Genomic DNA, 21,646 nt, shown 5'->3' on the forward strand with positions numbered 1-21,646 from the left:
AGAAGGTACATATAATCAGTTGATCAAGGAGAAATAACTTGGGTATTATAGAGATGCCCGAATGGGCAGAAGGGCAGAGTGTGAAACTGTTTTTGGAAATGCTGATTGGGGACACGATAAATCTCAATGGGCTCTCGGAATTCTTCGCTGTAGAAAAGGTTCATGAAGCACCTGTGCTGCTGCCAAGACCCATCTAAGACCTACTTCAACAAGATTATTGCATTCTTACTTAAATACCGGAACCATGAAATAATTCCACCAGCAACAAGAAAACAAGAACCTTTTGGATAGAGAATGCAAAAGTGCTCTTCTTTACCAACTTTACATAAGCAGTGTAGAAGCAGAGGAAGACTTCTTCCTAGCACATCTGATGGGGTGGCAGAGGGTTAAGATGAGTCATTTTATGTCGCATGGGTCTGGATTGAAGGATGGTGGAGACTGGGAAGTGAGAAGTAGGCGCCTAAGCGAGGTGCCATCAGGAAGAGCAGAAAAGGAAGAAGGCATGAGCAAATGTAGGAGATGGCCATCACTGATATTTGAACTGCGGAGGGCCAGCATGGAAACCAACCAGGAAAAGAACAGTGAGATTGTTAGGACAGGACAATGGCCAAGCCAAAGAAGAGAACCTGGTATGTAAATATATAAGGAAACTGAGGTCAACATTATGTCAAAATGGGGTATCTGCCATCTAACCATACACAGTTTGATTGCCCCAAGTGATGTGGCGTAAGGGGGCGACTTTTGGTGGAGTAAACCCCAGATTGATATGGATTCCAAATACAATGAAGCCTAGTTGAAGCTACAATGAAGGAAGCTAGAAGTGGGTTCTTGAGGATGGCTGGCCTAAGTACAAATTATGTTAAGATTCAGACGGCTGGGTGAGGTAGCAATTGTCTATCCCAGTGTTTGGCACTTTTGTCCAAAAAGGACACAGATTTGAATTATCAGAGTTATGTTGACAGACACATTGTGCAATGGTTTAGCAAGTATTTCAATGCCTGCTACACAGAAGGGGGATTAGAGGTTTCTGTTAACAAATTGTTTTTCAAATCTGCAGCAGGGAAGATGCAGATAGCAAGACATAATTGCATAATACCTGCTTCTTACTCAGTGGACGCTTCAGGGCATGGCCAATACATGACATGATTAACTCAAAATTGTCTCCTGGAACATAAATAGAACAAAGCAGGGAGTAGATACGGAAGAGTTAGACAGTACCAAGCTGGTTATGGTTCTGCAGCAGGAAACACACATGGGTAACAACCAGTGTTGAATGGGATCTAAACGGCCAATCAATGTACAAGGGTCTACTGGTAACAATCAGAATTTCTTATCATAGGCAATGTAGAGTGAGTCATTTCAAAACTGTTATTGGTGAAGTGTTTAATAAAATTGATGAGGGAGCAAAGCATGTCAGTTGTTGCTGGCAAGTAGAAAGCATGTGTTTACAGAAATCCAAGGACCAAGAGGAACACGCAACTTGGAGTCTCATGATATTGTCTATTTGGGCAAAGAGAGCTGATTACCAAGCTCTAGTAGGCAATGAAGAGAAACACAAGTCTTAGATAGCCACAAATGGCTATATGAGGTAAGCAGCAAGCAGGGCAGAGTATTAGTGTGACTTAGCAAAAGAGATGGGGAGCCTATGTGGATTGGGCAAGTAGCAAAAGGGATGGGGAGACTATGTGGATTGGGCAAGTAGTTAAATGCTGAGGGGGGGTAGTAAAATTAAATATGAAGGTCGCACAAACTTTCATGTCTTCATTCAGTCCTCCTACGGCACTAGCAAGGGGTAGGAGACAGATCACTGAGACTTTATTGCGAATTTAAAGACTTTAAAGCAGCCACATGTGAACAGGGAGTAACTAGAGTTATATTTAAAAGTTGAAGAGCTAGCTGAGGCTAGCTCCAGTGTGGGAAGGCACTGGGCCCAAGCCATCTATGCACTGAATTCTGTATGTGTATATCAAGAAAGATGTAGGGCTCTATGCTTCAAATGTTCGAAACAGCAAGGAAGTAACATATATTGTCAGCCAGTCTGCACCTATTCACTATTGTGTTCATTTACAAAACTGGAAAGCCAGACTAAAAGTGTACCTTGTTAAGGCCAAAATCCTTGCCCAAGTCAGAAGCCAATGGGGCACTGCCAGATACCATCTGCCTAGAAAGAGGCATGAGGCGGAGTTGCCCCTGTCACCAATGTTGCACTGTTGTTAACATTAGCTCCTAACCCCCCTGGCAAGTTGAATTAAAGGAGACCTCTTGCTGAGAGGCTTCAGACAGAGCAGATAATTGGGTGAAGTGTAAACCTATGCAGATGACATTGTTTTATACTTGGCAGACCCAGAGCAATCCATTGAAAGACTGCTTGAGAATTTATAGGGTGTTTGGTAGACTCTCACAAATCAAAGATAAAATTGATATTACACCCTTTCAAGCAGTGGAGACCACAACATTATTTCTAGTGCCCTTTTGAGGTCAAGAATCAGGGTTTTAGCTATTTAGCTACATGTGTGAAAATGGACAGCGAGGGTCTCATGGCCTCGAACCGATATAGGATGGTAGTGAAATTTGGTGAAGATGTTAATATATCAAGAAAGCTTACACTTTTGCTTGGGGCTCTCCACTAAATGATAGTGCTCCCTGGGTTTTTATACATACACAAGCACACACTATAATGGATAACACTGGAAGTTTTTAAAATAAAAAGATAGCTGGGATATTCTGCACAATCTTATGGGAATAGGGCACTGCGGAATGTGTCTGACAATCTTCAGTAGGGTAATGTATGATGCAGAATAGCCCTACTGAATCTGCAGAATATTATTGGGCATCTGACTTGGTGATCGTAAAGAGTAGGTTTTTGTTTCAGAGGAGTAACCCTCATTGTCAATAAAATGACATGCACTTGGAAAAGAGGGATGCCTGAGGATATAATACGAAGAGAGGACCTCACACCTATTTCTGGGGCACATAAAGACAATTATGAAGGCTTGGAAAATAGCATCCTAAGACTGGACTGGAGGAACACCCTGACCAAGGCCACACCTCTAAAGATAAATGCACTTTGAGGCAATTAATATAGTTGTATGGGTTTAGGTAGTAGGACCTTTTTGTAATCTACACATTAAGGGATGTTTGTTGGCAGAATGGGCTTGAGACATTTGATCAATCACACGCTGAATACTCATTGGCAGATATGTAACTGTTCAAGTATTTGCAACTAAAACATGCCATATTAAAACATACGCAGCAGTTTATGGAGCATACAGCACTGTTCCCTGATACAGAATAGTATATTATCATAACAACAATATCTACTATGAAGGATCGATGCTGGAATGCCGGACGTCCTGATGTGGGAAGAGCTGGGATCAATGGAAGCTACACCATGCAAAGAATTGCTGTTGTACCCAAGGAAAGTGGCTCAATCTGGACCTGGTTCAGGATGAAGATGCTGCACAGAATATATTATAAAATACACATTTTGAAAACTCAGGATAGATGACCTAGTATAATGGGTAATGGTGGTAGACGATCAGTTTTTTACACAGTACAGCACTTCCCCATGATCCAAAGCGTCTAAATGGAGGTAGTTGCCCATTTGTCCCTGGCCTTGGGTAGTGAGATTGAAAACAAAGCAAAAACTATACTGTTCAGCTTATGGGGTCATTATGCTCCACTTAAATGCATCAAGTACTGTGGAATATTGGTCTTGTTGTATTAAACAGAGACATAACTGATCTGTAGAGCAGTGCAGAGACCCTTACATTGAAACTGTGGTGCACAAACAAGGAAGGTATAACCCAAGAAAATGTCTGTAAATCTGGAGTCAATGGATGAGCTATCTTGAATTAAGCCGAAACTATGCTGAGACTCGGATAAAGAACACTAATGAAGTCTTGGAGTTTGGGTAGAGGGAAGAGACCTAGCAAAGCAATGGGAATGAAGGGGACTCACTCGAATGAGACTTACAGTGGAGAAAAACTGCACATTGAGAAAAGGCGATTGCACTTTACCACTTTCTGAGAATATATATATTGCAAAAAATAATCATTTGTGTAGTTATTTGAATGAAAAAATTTTACTGTGGAGGAAGGTCGCTTTCAAATGGTGATGCTCTTGTGAGTGTATATAGTACAGAGGCTCACAACTGAAAGGGACAGAGAACTGTTACTACATTTTATGAAGCTAATCCGAGGGAACTAGAGCTGTGGTGAAGTCGAGGATGATGAATATGCAAAACAATAGTTCACCAAGGACTCCTTAATCAAAGCAGTGCCCGATAAATAGCATATGAAATTACTGAAGATAGTTAATGTAAAATCTAAAATCGACAGACCTTTATGTATGTGAACACCAATTTAATGTATGAGATTCATTGATACAAATAGTCATAGAATCAAACCAACCAACGGATACAAGAAAAAGTGCTCTGTGTCCCCAGGGATCACACAGAAATAATACATATAAAATGGCTATCTATGCATGTGCAATGAAACAAATGACAAAACCTTTCAGAGTCCCAACTTCTTTCATAATATTTCTATTGGACATTGTCCTTACCAAAAACTGTTCATTTTGTGATGGTACTCTTATGTACAGTGTAAGGGTACCTTTATGGGAGCAATTGTTTGCTGCAAACCTGGTGATCCTCTTTCTCACACCTTTGATCATTGGTATGTTGTCTACAATACAAATCCTTTCCTAAGTTCCATTGTACTTTAGATATTTTACATTAACTTCTATAGTAATATATTTTAATTTTTATCCTGCATTTTCTTGATAAATGATTCCTTGCTGAACTTTTATTTTTACGTATTCATATTTACTCACTCTCCCCATGGCATATTGAGTTGCTTTTGTTTTTCATTAGTTTAGAACTCCAGGGTGATTCACGAAGTCTGCCTGGACTCTCATCCACTCAGTAAAAAGTGGGAACAGTTACAAAAAAGTGCTAGGTTAAGGTGCAGTCATTAATTGGCAAATAAAAAGTGCAGTGTCCAAAGTTTTTCCTAGTATCCTGGCACTGCCAAATGCTGAGGTTGCCAAGTACCAGGGACTCCTAGTCTTTAGTCCAGATCTTGATTCTTTCACCACCATACATGTGATCTCTACTTTCTCCCTTTGTCACTGCTTTCCTTTATTGCACTTTTTCAGACTTTTTTTTCTGCTTTTCTCATGATTGTTAAAATCTAATGATGTAAAATAAGTCCCTTTACCCAGCATGTTATGTCATTCGGATTTGTAGAGCGTATTATCAACCTGGAAGATATCTTGGCACTGGGCATATGCGAATCTAACCACACCTAGGGCCTAGTGGGGCTACTAGCAGAGCCAGGTCTTGCTGCATTCAAGAAACAAGGAGAGGGCTCTCGTGTGTGGCGGCAGGTTATTCCATGTTTTAGGAGTGATGTAGAAGAAGGCTCGACTGCAGGATCTGGTTTTCCGTATGCAAGGAATTTGTGCTAGTAGGAGTCTGGATGGGCGTAGGTGTCTAGAAGGTTTGTGAATGCAGATGGGATTGTTGAGGTATGCTGGGCTAGTGTTATGTACTTCCTTGAAAGTGTGGGTGAGGAGTTTGAATAGTGTGGCATGGAAGGTTGAAAGAGATTCTGACTGCCGAGTTCTGAATGGTCTACTGCCTTCTGATGAGTTTTTTGGTGATCTTGGCATAGTGTTCCTGTAGTCCAGCTTGCTTGTGATCAGAGCATGTGTGACAGTTTTCCAGATACTGATTGGGAGCCATTTGAAAATCTTCCTCAGCATCTTCAAGGTAAGGAATGAGGCGAGGACGACATTGACTTGCGAGGTCATGTCGAGTTTGCTGTCAATAATGATCTTGAGGCTCTTTGCATTGGTGATTGGTGTGGGTGATGGTCTTCGCTCTGTTGGCCACCAGGCATGAGATCACAATTTCAGTCTTATCAGTGTTTAGATTTAGATAGTTGGTCTTCATTCAGTGGGTGAGGGGATTTCAGTCATGGAGGCATTATACTTTTTCCGGGTATTGGGCGTCTTGTCTGTGAGGGAGAGAATGAGTGGCATTTAATCGGTGTAGGAGAGGACGTTGATGTCGTGAGTGCAGATGATGCTGGCTAGAGGGGATCATGTATGCGTTGCAGAATCTTGGGCTCACTGAGAATCCTTGTGGAACTCCGCAAAGAGGTCTTGGGTGTCCGAGCTGTACTGTGCCAAGCTGAATGACTGGGTCCTTCCAATCAGGAAGGAGCAGATACATCAGAACATGTGTCATTGGATTCCAGCGTCGTGTAGGTGTTGGATGGGGATGGCGTGGGAAACTGTGTCAAATACTTCGTCGAGGTTTGGGGAGATGAGGGCTGCCCCGTGCCTACTCTGTCCAGAATAATGCGGAATGTCATCTGTGGCGCCGATGAGGTCAGTTTCCATGATGAAATTGGGTCTGAAACCAGACTGAGTGTTGTTGAGGAGTTGATGGTCATGGAGGTATTTGGTCAGGTGTCTGTTAATAATTTTCTCTAAGACGTTGTCTGGAAATGGTAGCAGGGAGATTATTCGTTAGTTTGTGAGCGTTGAAGGGTCTGCTTAGGGTTTCTTTAGCAGTGGGAGGACAGTGGCATGTTGCCATGCATCTGGAAAGGTCGCTGAAGAGGTGAAGGCATTCAGATTGGGTGTGAGTATGGCACTGATGGGCTGCAGGCCTCTGGAGAAGGCTTGGTGGGGACAGGGGTCTGATGAGGCCTCTGAGTGGATGAACTTCATGGTGGCTGTAGTTTCTCCTGGGGTGATGACAAGCCATGTCGTTAACATTGGTTCTTTGTATAAGATTGAGAGGTGTTCCGCGAGGTCTGTCGGGTCCAGTTGCAGGATGAAGTTGCTGTAAATGATAGTCATTTTGTTGCTGAAGAATTGAGAGAATTTGTTGCAGAGTTCCTAGAAGGGGGTGACTGAATTGGAGGTAGCTGATGGTGAGGTGAAATCATTCACAGTGGTGAAAAATTATTTGATTGTTGTAGGTGCTGGCATTGATGCGGTCCACCAGAGTGGTGCATTTGGTGGTCCAAATCATTTAGTGGTAGCATCTTAGGACGGATTTGAAGGTGCTTCTTTCTCCATTGTGCTGGCTCATTCTCTGTTTGCGCTCCAGTTGTTTGCAGTGGTGTTTCATCAGTCTAAGTTCCCTTGTGTATGAACTGGCCTGGGGTCTGAATCTTGTTGAATTGCTGTGTTTGAGGGGGGTCAGGGAGTTGGCTCAGGGGGAGGTCCAATTGTTGAAATTCTTGATGACTGGCAGGAGGCTGTTGCTGTGTTCAGGTCGGTGAGTGTTGAGAGCCGAGTTCCACTCCTTGTCAGTGATTCTGTTCTGGTCTTGGTGGGAAGGGCTGGCGGTTTTGCGTTGGGCTGTGGAGGGGGTGCTGAACTTGATGTGGGGATGTCTGTCCAGGGGACTGGGGTGGGCTCATAAACCTGGATGTTGTCGAAGTTGGTGAAAATAGGGTTCAAGACGCGTCCAGCAATGTGAGTAGATCCCTTAACAAGTTGGATGAGGCCAGGCTTCCAAAGTCTTCATTCAAGAAGTGCTCTAGAGTTGGGGTCAGTATCTCCCAGATTGATGTTTAGGTCTCTACATAGGATGTAATTGCTAGCAACGAGGACAAGAAAAGCAACTAAGTCCGTGATGGTGTTAGTGAAGCTGGTGCACGGTCCAGGTGATCTGTAGATGAGAGTGCTGCTTAGGGCGAAGTTGGCTGTGACGAGGAGCTTTCTGAAAGACAGGTGTTCTATATTAGCAAATTATTTGTCGTTGAATATGGTGCAGCTGGTGGTGTCTTTGTATATGATTGCGCTTCTACCTCTGGGCTTGTGAGGACTATCTTACCTATAATCTTGTAGGCGGGGGTGGCTGTGGCGATGTCAGGTGCCAATGCAGGATTCAGCCAGATTTCTGTGATGAAAAGTGGGTCAGGGGGATTCTCATTCATCCGGTCCTAGGTCACTGTGGTGTTTTTGGTGAGTGAGCGTGTGTTAAATTAAGCACTGTGTAGTGGGCAGCTTTACCAACCAAAGGTAGGTAAATACAACCCAAGTAGCAAATAAGTTATATTATCACTCAGTATTTAAACTGGTAATTCCTATTTTATGGGAAAAGGTGCTCATTTTGTTTGCGATATGAAACAAGATAAGAAGGTTGGTCTAGTCTTCTGATTGCAGGTTTTCTGATGTTTAGATCTCTTGTAATTCTATGAGCTCCTAATGCAACTTACTGACTGTAGGGCATTTCGTACCCATTCATTTTTACTTTTAATGTAAACAAGCTTGTTCTTTGCAGCTGGCTTTAACAAGTAAATAATTTTATGTCAAATGAACACAATGATTGGTGTCTCTCTTTACATTTCTATTTACATTTCTATGAACAGAATGCATTGGTTTGTTTGCAGGTGAGACTGAAGGTTGAATCAACTGGACACGAGTTTAAGAGCTTTGTTGTATCCGTGTCTCTTCCTCCACAGCTGTCTGTCAGAGAGGTAAGTTATTGAATGATTTTCAAATTTGTTGTAAACTGCGATAGATCAGTGGTCAGGAACTCTACTCACAGAATATTTGGAAAGGAATTCCTGCAAAGTGGTTTAATGGAAACCTCAGAAAATCTCACCCTCAGATGAATATGTGTTGCTGTTAGAAGTGAGCAAACCACTGAAAGAGCCTGGACCCTCGAGCCCAAAACGAACCGAGCTTTTATGTGACTTCTGCCTGACCCCCTCGCACTAACCAAATGTGCCAAGAATTTAAGAAAAAACATTAAAGCTTGATGTAAAACAGGAGAAGGAAATAGATACCCATCCAGTGGTTGAGTGGCACTATGTGAAATCCGAAAACCTCTCTTCCCCCTATTGACCAAATTGTGTGAGCCTAGGCACATTTTTTTATTTCACTGTGCTTCCTTTTATCGTATTGCTTTTGAGAACGGTTTGAAATACGTAAGTTCAGGGTGTGTGCTCTTGTGTCTGATTTAAATAGACTAAAATGTTGTTACACATAAAAATCTAGGCCACATAAAGGGTGCAAATGACAACTGACTTACCCATTAATTCCCAAATTGCATTTTTGTTATAGTGGGGGTCGAGTGAACACTAATATTTTTAATTTCATGTTTAAAACCAGTCACAGTAAATGCCTCTCAATGCAGGCTGATGTACTAAGTTGAAACGCTTCTGCATGTTAAAGAAATAAACATTTTTTGAATTTAAGCCCTTATCAAACTTTTAATGTAGAGTATGCCGCACACTTGTGACAAACATTTTCAGGGCTCAACTTGTGCAACGAGCTCTTGGAGCCCAGCTAGCCCCTTCGCTCAGCTCCGGCTCGACTTTCCCTGTTAATTTGTTGACTCGTCCACCTCTAGATGTTGTTTATTGACAGTGGAAGACGTCCAGCGGTGGTAAGCAAGTTCAAGCTTATTTCGAGTCAAGGCCCATAAAACTTAAAACTTTGTAATCAGTACTTCAAGAACCATATATATATACAATACAGTTAAACTCTTAAGTATGCAAGGCTAGTGTTACCTAATTTTACGGGCAAGCAGACAGCAAAAAATGTGCGATTTTAAAAAAAAACTTTATTTTCAGTTTGCAAACAAACATTATGCACCTTGATCCGTACATTACATTCAACAGCAGCAAGGACCATGAATAACCCATCTTGACATTGAAAGCTTAAATGATGCAGTCATTATATCAGGTATGCTAAGGGGGTGTAAACCTTTACAGCTATGTTTCTAATGCATTGCTATTAAACAAACGGGGATTACACGTCACTCATCAGACGACACCCGGGTCAATCTAGTTACATTACATCTTGGTCCATGAACACATTAGAATAGTGCTATCTATGCATAAACATATCAGCCAACCCTCACCCTGTTCGGTTCTTCCTCCGGGTCTGCAGCTCCCGCCTGCTGTGCCAGATATACCTTATATGAGTCCCATATGTCTTTTGGTTTACAACACGCAGGCATAAGAGCATTGACATTTTCAGAGTGTGTACAACAATAGGTTAAGTCTGCACACCATTCTTCCATTGTGGGGGTTTGGCCCTTCATCCAGCGCCATGCAATCCTGCATTTAGCTAACAAAATACCTAGGGATAATAACTTCCTCGTGGTTTTGGGGTATCCTTTAGTGTAGCCTAACAAGGCTTCCAGAGGAGATAAGTGCAGCCTCCCCCCTCCCATGTCTTGTAGTGCAGCAGGCACTGCCTCCCAAAACATATGAATCCCGGGGCAGCTCCAAGCGCGATGTGTGAAATTTGCATCTGTTGCCCCTCACCTGGCGCATCTATCATCATCTCTGAGACCATACCTATACAAGCGTTCTGGGGTATAATAAACTCTTTGCAGATATTTTAAGTGTGTTAAGTGATGCCTGCCATTTTGTGATATTGATTATGTGCTTGTGCAGCAATATATCCATTATTCATCTGTAATGTCCATCTGTAATTCAACGCGCCAATCCTGTAACGCCCTCGTGCTAAACGGACCAGGGACTGCATTAGATAGAGTGTTCAATATTGATATCATGTGAAGCGAGGATTTGGCACATTATAAATAAGATAATTGTGTGTATTCCTGTGGTTCGCTCATATCCTCCACTAATAATGCACGGAGTGCATGTCTTTCATGAAAGTAATGAAATTTAGTAAGCATGGGTGCATTTAGTGTGTCTGATTTTAGCATGTTCTATTGCTTAACCACCCCGTCGTGAAATAAATCACCTGCAGTGCTAATCCCTACGAGATGCATTGCAGAGAGGAATTCCCTCTCCTTAACCATTGGTAACCAGTCGCACAGCTCTAGTGGCAATTTGGGAGAATAGAGTAGCGACATATTTTGCTTATCAGCAGCTCTCCAGAGCAGGTTCCTCGTGCACCCAACCGGGTCAATCACATGGTAACGTCTGCGTGACGCAGCAAACGATTACTGTGGTAAGGACAGGGGGTGCACAGCCTCATTTTCGATGAACCACTGCGGGTTGTCGTGAGCTCAGTGCAGCCACTGATATGCATGCATCTGTTGTGCGGCGCAGAAGTATAATTCGAATTCTGGGGCATTAAGTCCAACATTTGAGATCTTAAACACCACAACTCTCAAAGTATCAGTCCTTACCAAGTTTTTATTGCGGACCCCCTCAATCACGGTACCCATAATTCTTAATAGTTGCTTAGAGCAGGTCTCCTCGTCGTCCCACTTTGAACAACGATACCATTGCTTTGCGTGGCCATGCTCTGCACCCCATTTACAAATAAAATATTTCAAAGGTAAAATGTTTGTCTTAAAATTAAGGGACAAATCTCTGTCTAGCAACTTCCACCTTGTCCAGGTAGGTTTCCCCGAGCTGGGTGGGCACTTACGTGTTAAAAATACCTTAGTCATGCTCCCTTGGGTGGTGTTTGAAAGCAAAGTCTTCAAGACTTTTCTTTTCTGGTATTTTACCTCCTAGACCTTTTGGTAACAAAACTGATCAAATTTGTTTAAATGAATCTGTAGGCCGCTAGGTTTCTAGGAAACCAATAAAGAGTAGTTAATAAACAAGACGGCTACATTCTTTCGGTCACAATCATTCTGTTATTGCTCATACAAGTATTACCTTCCTCTCCCACCTAATTGACATACAAGGGAATCAACACTGAAGCCAATGAACAGCCTTTCCAGATGTCCTTAGTAACAGGGAAAGGCTTGGTGGTTTCTCCTGCTGGTCCCCAATGTACTGTAGCAAACTTCTCGTGATGGGGCCATACAAGAAAATGCAGGACATGAGCAGGGTGCCTAAATCATTCAATGCGCTTCTTAACAGATACCTGCGGACATTAACAGAGGCAAACCACACATCTACAAACACCACATAAAGTCGATCTCATCTTCAACCCAGGTTTCTGTCCTGGTGAGCAGTACACATGAAAATATTTTCTGGATATTATCCATCCGGTGATTGTTATGTGGATCATTTCAATCACCCTTCTTATATAGAGACACTCTTTCTGCTCCTAACCAGGTTGGAAAGGAGGAAAGGGTGCTCTTTTTAGAGTGGTGCTGCTCACAGAAGGTATGTATCTGCCATAATAAATGGGCTCAGGTCCATACAGTTTAGCCAGTATTTTATCAGGGCTGGATGGCTTTCCTTCCCCTTGCCTATTAATTGATTTTACATGTGTGTTTTTAAGGGGAAGGGCTGAGTCCGCACCAGTTCACAACAAGGCAATGATCAATAGGAATAGTGGCCTGTAAAGGCTCCTCAAGCAGAATAAATAGCTGCAAAATGTGCATACTAATGACATTCAGGTATAAATGTTTCTGGCCTCAATATATTTTGTTTACTACAATTTGCAATGACGTGCCAAAAAGGCGAGCATCTCTAATCCTCACTACCCCTAGAACAGTGCTTTTCAAACGTTTTAGAACCACATCCCACTTTTTAGCACAACAGACTTTTGTGACCCTCCTAACTTTAAAGGCCATGAGGTGGCTGCCTTTTTAATGTAACTAAAGCAGAATGTGGCAGGGCACTGTCATTTACAGACAGTGCATTTTGTATTGAACTTGCGACTAAATTTGTACAGACATACAGTTTCACTAATAATACTATATTACACACACATGATAATGTATGGAAATCGAGTTTCCGTGAATATTTGTCATTTGTGCATCACCAGGTGAAGTGCGTTGATTGATTTGTTTGGATCCTATTAAAATCTTTGCTTCCATTACACTTCAGAATTATAACAAATGTGCTTAATTTTTGCTTTCCTAACTGCTGAATGTGTACAGGTCATTTACGGGTATTTACATTTTGTTGTGTGTTTAAAAAATGACATTCTGCATACTTTAGGTTCGCATACTTTGTAACCCAGCAAGATTGTCATATAATTAGTTTTACTTTTCTTCTCTGACTGCAAAGTGGGAGGAGTTTGTAAACACTGATTCCTGTCTTTTAAAAGTAAGCAGCAATTTGTCAGATGACATAGCATGACATTTGTCTTTAAAGAGCAGTAAATGTGACAATTTTAAATAAAGAGTTTAAAGTCCTCTTTATTTATTTCTTGGACTTTCACGACCCACCAAAAAATAGGCTCATGATCCAAAGTTTGAAAAAAATTGCCCTAGAAGATTTTGCCACCTATAATTTTTTTTTGCTGCCTTTTTTAATTTAGCAATAATTTGTAATCTCCCCATAACTCTTCAAACACCTAATATATTGCTTTTAATAGCTGAAATCAGTGAAACATTGACTGATTTGCACACTTTGTCAAACCAATGGTGCGATTCTGGATGGCTAGCCCTTCATGAGGTAGGTTGAGTTAAGAAGGGCACTGTGTGCTCAAGCACTGCAGATTCTAGTTCTATGTAGTGGTGCAGCTGTAGCCTTGGGAGATCACCTCCACCCTCCAAAATGGTAGTTATAGAATTTGTTATTAGGGGTAGGGTAGAGTTTTGCTCAGCCTCTTCTCATTTTAGCTTCCTATGGTTGTTGGAAACATAAATATTATTGTGGCTTTTGAGGCATGCTGATGGCGACTTGAAGGCAAGTTGTGACAAATACAAAATTAAAGGGTCATGGTTGATTTCTGGGCGCACCTTTATCTTCATGTGAACCTTAAAACTGCAGCGAGGCTAATCCACCATTACACAGGCAATTATGTTTTTATGAAATCCATTATTAAAGGTGTAATGTCTGGCGGAATCAAATTTGGAAGTTCCATTACAGGCTTGACGACCATACTTGAGTGTTAACAGTGCTGACTGATGTCCCATACTTAAGCGATTTTTAATATCCCTACTGACTAAAAACAGGAATTCTCCATGCCAAGTCGTCTTCTTTTGTGATTTCTGTAATCATTATTCGGTTCAAAGTTGGTTTTAAAGTGCCGAGCTACCACTACCATAGGCCTGCATATGTCATCTTTATTGGTTTGTTGTATATTTGGGTGAATCACCAGTATAGTTTTCACCCCTATCATAAACATTGAAGATGTTAGTTTCTTGCATGTATTAAATGATAAAAGTAACTCTTGAATGTCTTGTTGCTCTCTGTTAATTTCACAAACCATACAAATCAAATTAATATGCGCCCAGATCATTAACCCCCCTGAAGATCTGCTTTTGGTTTGCTTACAACCCAAATATTCACAGCAATGTGCCTTGTGATAAAGTGAGTTGCTAACCTAGGTTTCCTGAAAAATGCAAACTGAATGTTGATCTACAAAATTGCACCATTCAGGGTTACCCAGTTTACCTACTAGACCAGTAACAGTCCTGCTTGGTAGAATATATGTCACCCGTTCACATGAGCTTCCCCACTCGGTCTTCATTGGCATTGTTTCCATGCTGGAAAACTCCTGTTGGGAAATATCTAGTGTTTGGGCATTTTCGGGTTTACGATGCAAGGTCTTGAGGGCATCCAGTGTGCCACTGATGCTTATCTGTATCTTTCAATTTCAGCTTTACTAGGAGCATGGCATTGTTGCCTACAGCAAGGATTGTACCAACTATTTACCTTCCATATGATTGCCTCACTTTTTAATGATAGTCCTGTTGACAGTGTTTATAATATGTATGTGTTGCCAGCCTCATGACCATTCTATTGGCTGGACTATTAGTCATTTCCCTAACTATTTTATGCAGAGCCTTATACCTCATAAAACTGTCGGGCTTCCAGTCAGATAATGGTCCTCCCGCATTTCCCCATAAGCAATCAGTGTTCATGTCTGCTGCTTCCAGATTTTCAGGTCTCTTTATACCTTCCTTCTGATGATTTTCAATGGAGAAGGAATCTGCTGTGCTGTCTTTCATGAATGTACTGTAAAGCAAGGAACATGTCTTTATGTCTTTGTCAGAGTTGCGTTCGAAATGCCAATGAGACTAAACAATTCTGCTTCCATCCTCCTTTTAAACTTATTCAGATCCATCCATGCAGTGTTAATCACTACGCATAGTTCTCCAGACAGCAGAGTGGAACATTCCTCCCTACTGTGTCTCAGTTATTTTTGTTAGTGTGACTAATATATGCCTGCTGTTAAAATAATATACCAGTCTTGCACAATCTATTAGCTAGCATCATCATTCCAAATATTAGGTTTCTAGGCCCTAGGCCTTGCACATAGCACTCTAAATTAGTTACTGCCTCACATTATCAGACAATTAGACGTTTTGTGTGCAACTTATGTATTATCATGAAAACCTTGCCACATGCGATAATAGAGTATTCCTGTAACATAAATAGCAAATACAACATTAGTATTGCTTGACTCAAGGATTTGTTCTACTCGATAAAAAAAGCAGAGAAGTAAACAAAAGGCCATTATCAGGAAGGACCTAAGACTAGCAGTGGATCTGAGAGACCCCAAATCCTGCTGTAACGCCCTGAACGTCTCAGGATCGTTTAACAGACACGATAATGAGAACGCAACCACTTTAATGAAGGCAAAAATAATACAAGGAATAAACAAAGGTTATAGTCACTGGAATCCTCCAGGCTAAGTACGTTACCAGCCCACAGCACGGATGGTCTTAACCGTCCTCTGCATATACGCCGATCCCGGCGTATGCCAACAGAGGGCAGAAATGAAATGGCCGACAATGCCAATCGGTAGGCTGTGAGGGGCACGAAGAGTGTTGGGGAGAATCGAGGAGTCAGGGAAACACCCAGCCGGGGTCTCTACCTGAAGGGAGCAGCCGCTCAACCTCTTCCTCAGACTGCACCGGGACGCGGAGTCACCTCCTGGTGATGCGTCACCGATACCCCAATCACAAGCAAAGAAGACTGAACCGAGAGCAGCCGCTCGATCGATCCCGTGGACTTCCGAGTCTGTAACGCGGCAAACACCTCCTGGTGTGCGTTACAGCTGGCAGTCCCTGTATCTCTGGTCGGGCTGGGAGTTACGACTCCAACCAGCAAAAGCGCCACTGCGCTTTGACTCAGCCGAGTCAAAAAGCGAAGCTCAATGGTTATCCGGTAGAGCTTCCGGGTCCTTCACAGGTGACGATGGGGCAAGACACGGCCCAGGGAGTAACGACTCGACCTACCTCCGTTCTTGCCTTACTGGAGCACCACTCCGGAACACTGCTCTTCACTAAGCAGGTACGTCGGTGTAAACACAATATCCGACAGCGTTGTACCTCCCGGTTCCTCCCTTTATAGGGCGTGTTTTCCTTGAGTTATGTAACAGCTCTCCTGTTTACATAAGGGCGTGTGTTCCTTGAGTTATGTAACAGCTCTCCTGTTTACATAAGGGCGTGTTTCCTTGAGTTATGTAACAGCTCTCCTGTTTACATAAGGGCGTGTTTTCCTTGAGTTATGTAACAGCTCTCCTGTTTACATAAGGGCGTGTTTTCCTTGAGTTATGTAACAGCTCTCCTGTTTACATAACCTCTCAACCGCTAAGCATCCTGGGAGATGTAGTCCGTTTTCGCTGGTTACCGTTTTCCTCCCCTCGCATGACAGGAATTCTTGACACCTGCAAAAGCAGCAGCTCATTTCTCACCATCTTTCTCTGGATCAGCTGCCTCAAAACCTTTTTGAAGGGCCCCTTCCCCAGTATCACCAGTTTCGGGGGAAAGGATCTCCCATTTCTCCACCAATTGTCAAAAGATGTTATCCTCAGGTGCTATGACGAAAAAATTGTTTGTGTCACCACTTTCTCACCCATATCCAACACAGTGAAGAAATGCATCCTGAAACATTGGCCTACACTTAATGCTGGCCACCTGAGGTTAGAATGCCCTCTCTTTGCCTTCAAAAAGAGTAAAAGCATCAAAGACCATCTGGTCAGGGCCACTCTCCCAGACACTAAAGAGGACGCCACCATCAGGACACTTTGGAATCTTCCGCCCCTAGTTGGCCACTTCAAATGCACCACCTGTAGTGTCTGCAATCTCACCTTAGACACCAAAAAATGTGTGCATGCCAATATTGATATCACTCTTCGTCACTTTTCCAATTGTAACACCTCTAATGTTATTTATGCGATCACTTGTCCTTGTAATTTGATTTATGTGGGACAAACAACACAGAAGATCAGAATACGGATCTGCCAACACAGAAGCAGGATCCGTTGTAAAACTGCCAATGCCCCACTCGTCGAACATTTCACGGACCACACCGAAGATGACTTAAGGTGGCAAGTCATTAGCGTGATACAGCAACCTGCCAGAAACCCCAACATCGCTGCTATTCTGGACAAAGAAGAACTAAAATGGATAATCCGCACTGACAGCTTGCACACAGGACTGAACCGGTTGGAGGACTGGTCTAACTTGCTCTAACCATCCCATGAATATGTCAGAACGTTTTTGGTTATGCTATGAAGAGTCTTAGTTGCTTATAACCGCTTGGATTTCTTTCCATTTGCCTCCCCCTCTTCTCCCCTCATTTTTGCCCTCCCCTCTCCCCGCCGCCCTCCACCCTATTTCTTCACCCGGCAATGTGAATATTCACCTGCATGCCTCTCTCTTTACTTCCCTCCCCCGACTTTAACCTCTCTCTATTGCTCTCCCCTTCATCCATCATCCACTCGACTTGCCACCCCCTTTTCATCGTTAGGGGTGCAACATTCTCCCCATGCCCTTCTCCTCTCTTTCCCCCCCCCGTTTGCCCCCCCTTTTTCCTTCTCTCCCTCCTCTCCCCTATCACTAATACTCCTCCGACCTCCTATAGGCTCCATCCGGCCCCCACTCCCTTGTTGGGGCCCCCTCCTCCTCTGGTTATTCTCCTCCGAATCCGACTACCTATTCTTACAGTTCGAGGCATGTGGGCTGCTGAATTCATATCTGTGCATAGATCGCCGCCTAGTGTTGGGTCCGGATGTTTGCACGTTGTTGTCCTGGAAGAGTCTTCGAAGTATCCTTGGATAGGTGACTCCTCCCCTGGACTACAGTGCGCATGGGCATCCTCTCCATCCTCAGATTGTTTTTTTCCGCCATTGGGTTCGGATGTGCTATCTTAGCTCAAGTTAGGAAAACAATTTTGTCGAGGCCACAAGGCCTTTAGTTCGCGTCGGTACTGTTTATCGATCGGTTTTCGATACTCTCTGTTAGTTTACTAACTTTCAGCACCGACTTTGTTTACTTCGACGATGGAATCGAGGACGCCATTCAAAAGGTGTCCGGTATGTAATGCGAAGTACCCACACATCGACGTCCATCCGGTGTGCAACAAATGCCTTTCGCCGGACCACGACGAGTCGACATGTATGGCCTGTGCCCGGTTCCGTTCAAAGAAGACTCTGCGGAATCGTCGAGCGGCGAGGCTCGAAGCGCAGCACGCGGCACCGGCCCCAGCTGACATCTTCGACGACGCGGACGACGTCGAAGAAGTAGAAGTCTTACCCTCCAGTCCCGTTTCCGACCAAGAACCCGGATCGGACGAGGCCGACGAGTCACTCTTCCACAGAGGTGAAGACGACACCGAGGTAGGAGACGACGAGGAGGCCTTAGGGGCCGAAGAGAGTAGCTCCGATGATGAACAAGGCCTACCTGTTCAAACCGAGAATTCACCAGTGCCACAGACTATGGCTCCGGTCGAGGGATCGCCTTCGGGCCTTACCCGAGACCTATCACGCAGTCCTTCGGCCCCGCCCTCGGGCCCGGCCTCGGACGTTCAGCGGCAGCCATTACCGCTTAAGCCAGCTGGTTTCCCTTCCACGAAACCGAAACCGAAAGCTGCTCAGGTTCCTACGAAACCGAAACTGAAAGTGGCGCTAGTCGGATCGAGGCCTTCAACACCTTCGACGCCGGCGCACCGTGTCGGCACCGACCGCACCAAGGGGGACTTCGGTGCCGAACTCGAGACGGGCGACATGGGAGTCGACAAACGGAAGAAGGCCATCGGCGCCGAAAAACCTGCTCGGTTACCGGCGTCGACGCCACCGACACCGAGGGCCGTCCCGCCTGCTACGCCTCGCAGCACTCCCTCGACGACACCGAAACCTCACGTGTCGAAGACGTCGACGGTGATCTCCGCACCTCGGCTCGATGCACCACGGGCGCAGAAGATATCTGCAGCCGCCTCGACGACCCTGGCGGGGGCCACGACCTCTAAGGCGCCCCGAGTACGGCCTGGCGCAATGCCAGGCTGCAAAACCAAGGCTGCCCTCCAGGACCAGTCGGGTTCGATCGATCCAGCGGTTTCGTCGGTGCCGACCAGCATTACCTTCGGCTTGCCTCCATCCACAATCCCGAAGGCGTTTCAACTCAGGACACAGGCCACCAAAACTGCGGTTACGCCTGTCGAGCCGTCTCCGTCACGCGTCATCGACGCCGACACTGGCAGGATGATTCTCCACGACCGAAGGATAACTTCGGAACCGCCATTGGAACCTTTCAGGATCCCGCTAAAGAGGAAGCTGCCTGTGGACACAGAACCTCTCCTGTATGAACCCTTTCATTCACCCTACCAGGATCCACACCGGGCCTCCCCCACACGCTCCGACACGGATGCATTGGAGGACTACATGGGTGAACAAGTCCCCTACCATGTGGACACGGACCCTGATGACCAGCAGGACCCTGACCAAACTTGGGGCGACCCTGCAGACCCCAGTGCACCTCTTGATGCACAGGACCCACAACTATATGGGGCAAAAACGTCACCCACAGAGGATACTGCGGCGTTCAACGCTCTGATTGAACGGGCGGCGAACAACCATGATGTACAGCTTCACTCTGATATCATCGAAGATGACTTTCTAATGGACACCTTTGCATCCTCAGAAAGACATGTAAAGACTCTGCCAATGTTGAAGGGGGTCCTTAAGCCAGCCACTGACATTTTCAGGGAACCCACCAGGGCACGAGTGATAAACCCCAGGATCGATAAGAAATACAGATCAGCACCTGGGGATCCTACTTACATCAGAGGACAATTACCACTCGACTCCATCGTTGTGGCGAATGCCCGCAAGAGGGCACACTCGCAGACAACGGGTGACGCTCCTCCCCCGGACAAGGAGTCCAAGGTGCTGGAGACCTCCGGCAAGCGAGTTGCCGCACAAGCTGCAAGCATATGGCGCATAGCTAACACTCAAGCGCTCCTCGCTCGCTACGATAGGGCGCACTATGACACAATGGAGCAACTCCTTCAACACCTCCCTGACCCCTACAAAGAAGGTGCAGAAATCCTTATCAGAGAGGGACAGCTACTCACGAATGCTGCCATCAAATGTGCACTAGACGCTGCTGACACGGCTGCCAGGGCCATCAACACTAGCGTCATCCTACGACGTCACGCCTGGCTACGTATCTCAGGATTCAAGCCTGAGGTACAAAACAATATCCTTAATCAGCCCGTCAACCCCGACTTTTTGTTCGGGCCTGAGGTTGACGCCACCCTCGAGAAGATAAAAAAGGACACGGACACTGCAAAGTCCATGGGCGCCCTACAAACTCAGTCCTTTCGGAGCGGCTCCTTTCGTCGCCCCGGAAACAAGGGAGCAGGCAGAGGACAGGGGTCACAACAAACATATAACAAGGGTAATACGCAGACCACCTACGATAAGAACACCCGAGGTGGCTATCGTGGCTCCAGTACCAAGGGCAGAGGACGTGGCTACGGCAACACCAGGTCCTCCCCCAAGAACAAGCAGTGACGCCCTCTCCCTTCCTCCCGACCACATAACACCTGTCGGGGGAAGGCTACAACGGTTCCTGTCCACGTGGAACTCCATCACCACGGACAGGTGGGTCAAAGATATTATAAAATACGGTTACTGTCTGGAGTTAACTTCCACTCCACCCACAATACCACCAAGAAACCGTCCTATGTCCTCAGAGCACTTGACGCTCTTACAGCAAGAGGTAGAAAGTATGCTTCTAAAAGGCGCTATCGAGGTCGTACCCGTCCACGAGCGGGGCACGGGGGTTTACTCCCTCTACTTCTTAATTCCAAAAAAGGACGGGTCGCTCAGGCCTATATTAGACCTGAGACCCCTGAACCAGTACATTCTTTCGGGGCATTTTCACATGCTCACTCTACAGCAAGTCCTTCCGCTTCTCCAGCAGGGAGACTTCCTAGCATCACTGGACCTCAAGGATGCGTATTTTCACATACCCATCCACCCCTCACACAAAAAATACCTCAGGTTCACTGTTCAGGGGCAGCACTATCAGTTCAAAGTCCTTCCCTTCGGCGTGACAACAGCGCCCAGGGTTTTCACAAAGTGCCTAGCTACGGTGGCGGCACATTTACGGAGACAGCACATACACGTCTACCCCTACCTAGACGACTGGCTCGTTCAAGCGAGATCAGCCCAGCAATGTGCAAGCCACGTGTCCCGTACCATTCACCTTCTTCACAGTCTGGGATTCTCACTAAATTACCCAAAGTCTCATCTCCAGCCCGCACACGTACAACAGTACCTAGGTGCGACTATAGACACTCTGGCGGCCACAGCTCAGCCAAATTTAGTGAGGATCAACGGCATACAAGCGCTGATCTCCAAGTTCAGACCCAACCACTCGCTTCCAGCGCGAGTGTTTATGCAGTTGATAGGCATGATGGCCTCCTGCATCTTCATAGTCCCGCACGCGAGATTACATATGCGCCCACTTCAGGAGTGCCTAGCACGTCAGTGGAATCAGGCTCAAGGACAGTTGAAAGACCTAGTGTTGGTGAGCGGT

At 45.0% G+C, this 21,646-nt stretch overlaps 1 protein-coding gene across 1 annotated transcript in view; it reads left to right on the forward strand.

Moving 5' to 3' along the window:
- PUS10 (pseudouridine synthase 10) overlaps positions 1 to 21,646 on the forward strand; it is a 339,122-nt gene that overhangs the window by 81,102 nt on the left and 236,374 nt on the right. The window contains exon 4 of the mRNA XM_085612358.1: positions 8,421 to 8,507. Coding sequence (XP_085468484.1) covers positions 8,421 to 8,507 — 87 coding nt within the window. The remainder of the gene's footprint in view (positions 1 to 8,420; positions 8,508 to 21,646) is intronic.

The sequence above is a fragment of the Triturus cristatus genome, chromosome 6 (assembly GCF_964204655.1).
Source record: "Triturus cristatus chromosome 6, aTriCri1.1, whole genome shotgun sequence".
Taxonomy (NCBI): domain Eukaryota; kingdom Metazoa; phylum Chordata; class Amphibia; order Caudata; family Salamandridae; genus Triturus; species Triturus cristatus.